The 9,854-nt window shown below is 47.9% G+C and overlaps 1 protein-coding gene across 1 annotated transcript in view; it reads right to left on the reverse strand.

The window, feature by feature from the left end:
* The window catches only part of Scpep1 (serine carboxypeptidase 1), a 28,916-nt gene that overhangs the window by 2,886 nt on the left and 16,176 nt on the right, over positions 1–9,854 (reverse strand). Inside the window, exons 9-12 of the mRNA XM_005394064.2 lie at positions 9,444–9,537; positions 8,397–8,510; positions 5,408–5,545; positions 2,187–2,350 (exon numbers count right to left, since the gene is read on the reverse strand). Coding sequence (XP_005394121.1) covers positions 2,187–2,350; positions 5,408–5,545; positions 8,397–8,510; positions 9,444–9,537 — 510 coding nt within the window. The remainder of the gene's footprint in view (positions 1–2,186; positions 2,351–5,407; positions 5,546–8,396; positions 8,511–9,443; positions 9,538–9,854) is intronic.

The following is a 9,854-nucleotide window of genomic DNA, read 5'->3' on the forward strand; positions in this document are numbered from 1 at the left end:
GTTTGTATTGTTCCTATCCTATTTCATAAATGGATGCATGTCTATTATTATGTGTTTCCTACAACAACCATTGAGAATAGTTAATGATTATTCAATAGGTCACTCATGTATAGTTCTATTTATTTTCTTTTGAAGATACCTAAGTAGAGTACAACAACTATTGATAATCTCCTACCTCTTTTGCCTGTAACTATTATTTGTCTGTTTGTTTTCCTGAGAAACTTACTCTTTAAAATAAAAAATAATAATAATAAAATAAAATGTTATCTTAAGACAGGGTTTCATGAAGGTGCACAGGGTGGGCTTAAATTTGGGATTCTCTTGCCTCAGGTTTCAGAGTATCTGGGATTATAAGTGTGGATCGCTAAACCTCCAAAAGACTTTCTTATTCTTTATTGAAACCAACCACTTTTTTCCCTCCTGGGTTCCCATAACAGCCTCATTGTTCAACTTTCCACGCTAGCCTTTCCTCACACCCCCTGCTGCTACAGTATTAGTTCTTAGACAAATCCGACAGTTTCACGCCTTTCCTTAACACCCCTCCGTGACACCTGCAGTCTGAACTCCTCAGCGTGCTGGGCAAAGTCCCCTTTCCCGGCCTTCCTCTCCCCAGCGTCCCTCCCTGAAGGCTCCTGCGGGTGCTGCCCTTGCCTCTCCTCCTTCCCTCACTCACTCCTGCGCATCATGGGGGGGTCCCGGGCTTCCACACCCGCTAGCCAGGGCCCCCCCTCATTTTAGCACTGCCTTCTTCATGCTATGAAGGGTCTATTGCTTGTCTGTCCCTCTAGACCAGTGATGGCGAACCTTTTAGAGCTTTCAGTGATACCAACAGCCTGCTGCAGCGTGCGTGCCGTAGGTTCGCCACCCACTGCCCTGTGCTCCTTGAGGACAGGGACTCCGCTCCATTCGTCTCTGTGCTCGCAACGCCTGCACAGCACAGTGGTCAGGGGACACCCAGGTGTTTGCTGAGGAAGTTTCTGGGGCCCTTCTGCCTCCAGCTAACCCTTCTTGTTTATTTTTAACTTGCATATTCACTTACTTATTGCAGTGTGTGGACTTGAACCAAAGGGCCTTATCTATGCCAGGCAAGTGCTCTGCCACTGAGCTACACCCCAGCCTGTGCCATTAATTCTTTTAACTCCTTTGCAAGTCTGCAGGTGGGACAGGGCGTGGGGGCAGGATTAAGGCCTCCATAGTCTTCCCCAGCTCAAGAAAAGCCACTTTATCAGCCTATAACCGAAGGGAAAATGTGATGTTCACCTTGCATAGGTTGTCGCAGTGCAGTAACCTCATGGCTCCTCTTTGCGTTCAAAACCTCTATTTTTAAAATGTATTTTGGCTTTTTCAGACAGGGTCTCGCTATGCAGCTCAGGCTGGCCTTGAACTTACTATGTAGCCCAGGCTGACCTGAACTCAGGGCGATGTTCCTGCCTCAGCCTCCCAAGTGCTGGGGTTACAGGTGTGCACCACCATGCCCAGCTCAAAGCCTCTTCTAAGCAAATCCCCAGGCCACCACTATTTGGGGGCTCTTGTGCCATGCTCTGTGACCGACTTCACAGAGAAGTCATCTTTGTTTTTCACTCCCTGCAAATGGCCAGAGAAAGGCAACTTCTCTCTTCTTCCCTCAGGACAAACCGTGCAGAAGAAAGTATCTTACTGACACATTTAAACTAAGAAGGACAGCGTAACTCTCACTGCAGGATTTACTCTTAAAATGAGTTTATATTCCAAGCAGTGAGGCAGTCAAACAGGTTGAGTATCCCTTATCTGAAATGCTTGGGACTAGGAGTGTTCTTAGATTTCACAGTTTCTCCAACTTTGAAATATTTGCACATACACTCAGAATGTGACTGAATGTAACAGCACCGCCACAAACAGCCTCAAGGTCATTTTATGCCATGTTTTTCATGCCCCTGGGTTTGACTACCTCGACTCTTGGGAGGTCAGGTGTAAGTGAGACCCTGCTGGCACTCAAGAAGTTACTAATTGGGGGCCATTCTGGAGTTTGGATTCTTGGACCAGAGACGCCCAACCTGGAGCAGAATTTCACCAGAGAACTCAAAACACTCCCAAGCCCCAAGTATTTCCAAGACCCACCGAGGCAGTGGGCGCACACACAGCAAACTGCCTGCGGCTCTCCACTTGGCACAGCCCTGAGCCTGGGGTGAAAGACGAGCCCCTCTCACCATGTGGCCCGCGCCTAGAATCCAGAAGAAAGACAGGTTCTTGTAGGACTTCACAAAAGCAGACGTCTCCGATGACTTGGGGTTGCTGTACAGTGCCTTCCACCTCAGCTGATTGAATTTGGGCAGCTCTGGCCACTTCAGCCTCCGCAGCCAGGCCTCCTGCCCTGGGGAGAGGGAAAAGGAGGACCCAGCATAAGCAGCTGCAGAAACATAGTCATAAGCAGCCTTGGATCCCCTGTCCCAGTAGTTCCAAAAACGTGACCTTCAGCCTCTCTTAAGAAATTCCCATTGTATTATTCTAAAGTACTTTCCAGGACTCCTCAGGTAAAGACTTAGCTTCTCGTCCAGGTGTGCCTATAAAACAGGACTGGCAATAGAAATACTCTAACTATAAGCCATGTTACTCCCAGGACATAGGGGGTAGGGATATAGCTTAGTAGAACAAGCACCTGCCTGGAAAGTGCAAGGTCCTGAGTTCGATTCCTGGTACCAAAAAAAAAAATCATATATACCATGTTACTCCTGGGACAAGCTGTGAGGAGGTATAAAGTGTATAGTGGTATAAACTAGTTTTATATTATCTACACCCAGTCACTACAAACCATCTTCAGGTCTACAACATAGCAGCCAGATCCAAGTTCTGAGCCCCGTATGTATGTATGTATGTATGTATGTATTTATTTATTTTTGTCTTCTTTTACTTTTATGTATTAAATTTTTTTGGTACTGGGCATCAAACTCAGGACTTTGTGCTTGCCAGGCGGGCGCTTGTGCTGCTGAGCTATATCCCCGGCCATTTTTATCTTTTTGAGACAGGGTCTCGCTATGTGGTTCAGGCTGGCCTTGAGCTCACTTTGTAGCCCAGGCTGGTCTCGAACTTGCAACAACCCTCCTGCCTCAGCCTCCCGAGTGCTGGGATTACAGGCATGCGCCACCACGCCCAGCCTGAGCGCCATAGTAAAAAAAAAAACTTTTAATGGCCCAATGGCTACAAAAACAGATACTTTATTTAGTGTATTCCTTCACCATCATTATAATTAAAATAAAAGAACATTAGATTTTCTTTATTAACAAAACAGGAAGAGCTCATATGCTCTGAAACTCCACTTATTTTATTTTGGAAAACAAATAGAGGTTAATATCAAAGATAACAGGCTTATGTCAAACACTACCTAACTGTGTCTGACTTCTACAAATTTTCAGAGTCATTATCCAGCAAGATTCTACCTTTAATTTTTGGCCCCAGTTTGTTTAGCAGGTTATAAAATCAAGCTGAAGTAAAAGTGCCTTGCTAGTGTCCTTGTTCTCTTTTCCAGGCTATCAATAAGTAAAAACCGGGCTCTGGCCTGTGCTTTCCACCTGTAAATTACACTTCCTCCTGTACACTTCCACCCTCAAGGAAGCAGCGATGTAAGTGGGCAGCAGATCTGAACCTCAAACACACGGGGTAGTCTGCATTCTGACACAGGCCGCCAGATGGGTAACACGGCAGGCGGCAGAAACACACATCACAGAGGATCCATCCTGTAGATCCCCACAAGCCCCGTGAACATACCCAGCCCTGGATCATAATGGGTACCACCCCCACCTCTCTGGCTCAGTTCACACTCTATTTTTTTAAGAGCATACTTTAAATTTCTACCTAATAAATCCCTTTATGTCTCTTAAAACAAAAAAAGTAGTGCTGTTTAGCTGTATAGAAGTGGGTGGGGGAGGCCTAGTTCCTATAACACGGTTCCCAATCTAATGTGCACAAAATTCACAGGGGCCCTATTCAAATGCAAATCCTGTTGTTCCGGGTGGGGCCTGAGCACCTATCTTTCTAGCAGGTTCTCAGCTGTGAAAAACTGCTGACTGTGAAGCTATTTTTGCCACTAACTCTCCAGCTGCCGCCTGCCCTTTAGGAAGGGAACCGGGGACCTCTGGAGGCTGACAGGGCAGTCAGGGAAACTGAGAAGTGTCAGGGATGAGAAGACAGGATGAGGCTCCCCTGGGCAGCTCAGGAAAGAAACCAGAAGGTTTTCAGGACGCAAGGCGCAAACGCATTCGCTCCTGCTGGCGCTAAGAGGAGCCTTGCACCTGCCAAAGCCTGAGCCTCGCTGCTTCCACGGCTCCTGAGAACGTCCCTGAGCCTCCACCGGGCCCTGCTGAAGTCACAGCGAGCTGACGGCTGGGGGCTGGGCTACAGAACAGCACCTAGGAGCTCCAAGTTACATTTCCCTGAGTCCTTGGAGGAGCAGAGTTGTTAGGGTTTAGTTCTAAATCACTGTGCAGTGCTTAACATCTACTGTGACACTGCGCAAAAAGTTACAATTCAGATCCAGAACGGATCTGAACATCGCCCTCAGGTCTCTTGTGTTCAGAGGTGGCGCTTTTGAAAGGTGATTAAATCATGTGACACTCTTCTCATCGATGGACTCATCCCTTGATGAGTTCTGTTTTGTTCTGTTTTAAGACAGGATCTCGCTATGCAGTTCAGGCTGGCCTTAAACTCACTTGGTAGCCCAGGCAGGCCTTGAACTTGCACCAATCCTCCTGCCTCAGCCTCCCGAGTGCTGGGATTATAGGCGTGCACCACCACGCCTGGGCTTTGATGAGTTTTGAAAGAAATGTGCTAGGAGGCAGGGACTGGATGACAGAAGTATCACCGAGGGTGTGGCTTTGAGGATGTAGCTCCTCTCCTGGTCTTTCCTTCTCTTTGCTTTCTGGCTGCCAGGATGTGAGCAGCGTCCGTGTCCCATGCCTCCCACCAAGCTGCCTGTGAGCTGCCGGACATACACAAACTGAGCTCTCTGAAACTACAAGCCAAAACAAACTCCTCCTCCTTTTAAGCTGTGAATATCAGGTATTTTGTTCTAGTAACAGGAAAGTGACTAATACATAAGATTTTCCCTCAGGAATTTTTTGTAGGGGGGGCAGGCACTGTTCTTTAATCATAACCTAAAGGTCTTCAGGTTTTGAGGGACCAGATTCCTCAAAACCTAGAAAGGCCCAGACTTCTCTGAGGGATCACAGCTGTATTCAGCTTCCTTCTCTTCGAAGAGCCAAGGTCTTCAAGATGCCAAAACCGGCCGGGGACAGAGCTCAGAGGCACAAATGCCTGCCTGGCAAGCGTGAGGTCCTCAGTTTGATTCCCAGTACAAAAAAGAAAAGACGCCAAGACTGACGCATCCGAGGCAAGTTCCTATCCATGGTGTCCCTCCCTTAGAGTTAGTGCCTACCCATGGTGTCCACAATGAGATCCAGTTGTCCATTGTACACGGTCACGTTGACCCCAGCTTCCAGCAGCTCGTCCACAATGCTGATGGCTGGCTTCATGAAGTCCTCTTCCATGTTCATGAAGACGTAAGAAGACTGGGCTACATAGCGGGGGGAAAGAGCTTAGAATGTGCCAGAACAAGAGATGCTTTTCAGCCCAAGCATCTGGGCTTCAGCACCTAGAAGTCACCACCAGGCAGCACTTAGCAAAGGTTAGATGGCAGGAGCTTCAGACCGTGAGTGACCCATGCCTGAGCTAGCCGGGTGGAAAGGAACCACGAAAAACACACGTGCTCCATTACCTCCAGTGCTTGTGATAATGGCATTCATAATGGTTGATACATTGGGTCAACTTGAGATATTTAAAAGCTTAACTAAGTGACTCAACAGTTCTACATCCTAGGCTATAGAGGACACGCTCTAGGGTGGCTGTTTACACCCTAGGGTGTTGTAACAGTTGATTCATTCCATCAACTTGAGAAGTTTAGAAGTTTAACTAAGTAACTCAGCAGAGGGCCAGGGTCCTCACTTTATAAACATCCTCAGCCTGTGTAAGAGGAGGACCCACAGATGGTACGAGTGCTGCACCTACCCTAGGTCAGGTAGTTTGCATACAACATAAGGGAGGAAAAGAGGTTTGCTTTTCCCCTTTTGGCTCTTGTTGCTTTTGATGTGTTCTGCATCCACAAACTGTTGCCCCTCTGACATGTGACCCTGCCTTGGAACCAGCTGATTATGGACTGAAACCTCCACAAACTGTGAGCTAAATAAACCTTTCCCTCTTTTAATTTTGGTTGTCAGGTATTTTGTCCCAGCAATGAGAAAAGTAACTAAGACAGCAGATATCATTTTTAATGAGAAATTGAAACCTGGGAGCTAGCAGTTAGCGGGGCAGAAGCCCAGGGACCCTCTTTAGGTCCATTCAAGGACTCAACTGTACTCTAGGGGCCAACGTTTTCCTTTTATGCTGGGTAGTACCAGGGCCATGTTCCAAATTCCGAACAAGTGGGGCTGCCTCATAATAAACCAAGCAAGACCCAAGCAAATTTCAAGGTGGCCCTGAGGAAAGCTACGTGGATAAAGAGGCCGAGGCAAGACAAGAGCCAGTCAGCACGGCATTCCTGCTGGATTCTTCCCCTCCAGTATCATCACACGAATGACAACAATACTATCAGTAGCTGCCACTTACTCCCTAGCCAGAGGGCTAAGTAAGTGTCTCATAAACCACCTCCCACCTGTTCTTCACCGACCCTGGGGAATAAGACACCTTAACCCACAAGATGCCTACGTGATAAGGTACAGCTGGTCAGTGGTGAGCTGGGACACGAACTCAGGCCTGGCTGACTCTATTCATGTACGTTTCACTACCGCAACTCAAGACTCAAGGGACAGTGGCCAAGGGTAGCTTGCCCTTTCTGGACCACACACAGATCTGGAACCAAAGAGAATTTTTCTACCAGCAATCAGCTACAAAAATATAATCACCCTGCCCATTCAGCCACACTCGGGGAGGGCGGGTTCCTGTAACCACAGAATCTGGGGCTAGAAAATACCATCAAGAAGAGAGAATGAGCAAAGGGAGAAGAAAGTATGTATTTTGTAAGAGGCTGTCTACACCTGACCTCCTACGATTCCTAACGTGCTCAGCGCCATGAGAGCTCCTCATCGCTGTGTCCACCCTCTGGAGATTCTGACACCACATCCTCCCTTCTATGTGATCTAGAAGAATGAGGATACCAGGTGTAGGATGAGCCCTCTCATGCCTTCAGGTTGGGACAGGATGGCCCATGATCCCTGGGGAAGCAAGGACTGGGGTCAAGTCTTAATTTCTCAGCAGCTGCCAAGAGGACAGCTGAGGAAGAGGCCTCCTGACCGCAGAGTCTAGGGCTACCGGGAACACACACAAAAAAACAGGAAACCTTTTTAGACTGGAGTGTTTTCCACTAGAAATTGGAGGAACTTGTTTAATATATTCCCACTGGCTTGAATCACTGGTGGTATATACATGTCCTGTTGGGTGGTTTGTACCACCCAATGGATTGAATCACTTTTATTATTTTTGTTTCTAATAAAATCAATAAAAAGCCACCTGTCGGGCATGGTGGCGCACGCCTGTAATCCCAGCACTTGGGAGGCTGAGGCAGGAGGATCACTGAGAGTTTGAGACCAGCCCGGGCTACAAAGTGAGCTCAAGGCCAGCCTGAACTGCATAGTGAGACCCTGTCTCAGGAAGACCAAATAAGTAACTAAATAAATATTTAAATAAATAAATAAGGAGCCACCCAACAGGACAGCCCTGTATGTACCACCGTAGTTCAAGCTGCCTGGCAGCAAGAAACACCAACTATGGCCCTGTCATGAACGTGTCAAGGCCTCTCTGCAAGACTAAGAGGAACTTACTCAAGATTTCTCGTTGGCCATGATCACTAAAGACTCTGATATTTCCATACTATGCCCTTCAGAGCAGCTGTGCTCCATGGCAGACCACATCCAGCAACAGGATGCCTGGGAGTCCAGCAAGCGAGAGCTGGTCCAAACCTGTCCACGCACACGGTATGTCTGACATCCCTCAAAGGACCTTTGGGTGGAAATGAACCGGTCACTCGCTGTGGCCTGGGATATCACTTTTTTGCCTTAAAATTTCAAACCGAGACAAGGCAGAGAGAAGAGGATAATGATCCTCACGTTCCCAAACCAGGCTTCCACGATTACTGACTCTTAACCAATCAGGTGTCATCTCTCTCCCCACCCACCTCCCTACCAACCTCTGAAACCTATTTGAGCATGTCGTTCACTGACCCTAATGTGCTCATCTATAAAGTGTGGATGTAATACTGCTTGACCCACCACGTACCGTCACCACCAAAGCCCATTGCACAAATGAAGGCCCTTGGATTTGCACCTCTCTTTTCCCAACTTTACCAACGGCACCTAATCAGGTCACATAAGTACCTCCCCAGGAGAAATCCTTGGGAATAATTCCGAGCTTCTTTCTGATGGGGCCGTTCATGAGCTGACTTAGGGCGTCTCGGTGCAGGCGTCTCACGTGGCGCTGAGAAAGACGGGCTAAAACCAAACCGGTACAGAGCTAGTCAAGAGCTTGAAAACAGGACCACGGAGACTTCTTTTCTTTCCCCGGCTGCGGAGGATGCAGTGCAGTAAGAGGGAGGCTTTTGGGCAGAAAAGGAAAAGAGCCACCTGGTTCCTCCCGGGGAGGAGGAAAGTCAGAATCGGATTGAAAGCGGGAAGGTTCTACTAGTGTAAACTGAGGGGCCACTGGGCTTATCCAGAAGGGGCAAGGACAGTCAGCTGAGTAGAACCAGGGGTTCCTGCAGCCTTTATTCGCCTCTCACGGAGGATTCGCCAGGCATTCTGCATCTCAAGAGAGCGTGGGTTGGCTAAAAGGCCACTAAATTCAACCCTAAATGACGGAAGCCAGATGCAAAGGACTAACATATGCCAGGCCCAGTGGCGCAGGCCTGTGTGTAATCCCAGCTACACAATACACAAGAGGCCAGATGGCACGGGAGAATCGCAACTTCGAGGCCAGCCTGGGAAACTCAACAGGATTCTGTTTCAAAATAAAATAAAAAGGGTCAGGCGTGTAACTCAGCGATAGAGTGCTTGGCTAGCGTGTGCAAGCCCCAGTTCTACAGGAGAAAAAAAATCCCCATCATACGGTTTCACTTATAAAGAATGTTCAGAAAAGGCAAATCTAGGGAGACAGAAAGCAGATGAGTGGCTGCCTGGGGCTGGAAATGGGAAGGGGATTGACTGGAAATAGACTTGTGGGATCTTCTGGGGATGACAAAAATGTTCTAACAGTGGATCATGGCGATAGTCGCACAAGTCTGTGAATATACCAAAAACAACTGAATTATACCCTTAAAATCGGTGATTTTGATGCTGTGTACATTATACACTGAAAAGGCTTTAAAACAGATGGGTTTCTTACTGTAGGAGGCTGAGGCAGGACTGACAGCGTCTAGGTTTACTCACCTAAGTGGTTCGGCATGAACTCTAGGCTGGATTCCATGGCCGAGTTGGGAGTGCTTTTGGTTAAGATGTTATAGAAGTTCACCCCATCAGCATTCTGAAATACACAAGTACAGTCGGCTGTTTGTTTTCTTTTTCCACCATCAAAGTTGCAAAACAAAAAGGCAGAGAGATTCCTAAGGGCAGCTTTAGCTGTGCAAATTTACTCCGACATGGCAGTGTGGTGGTACACACTTGTTATTCCAGCACTTGGGAGGCCGAGGCAGGAGGATCACTGCGAGTTCAAGGCCAGCCTGGGCTGCATAAGGAGTTCAAGGCCACCGGGGACTGCATAGGGAGACCCAGAGAGACCCAAGATAGACCCCTGATCTCTACCCTACAAACCACAGGCCCTCCACCCACAGGGACACACAC

The sequence above is a fragment of the Chinchilla lanigera genome, unplaced genomic scaffold (genome assembly GCF_000276665.1).
Source record: "Chinchilla lanigera isolate Chin_1 unplaced genomic scaffold, ChiLan1.0 scaffold00050, whole genome shotgun sequence".
NCBI classification, from domain to species: Eukaryota; Metazoa; Chordata; class Mammalia; order Rodentia; family Chinchillidae; genus Chinchilla; species Chinchilla lanigera.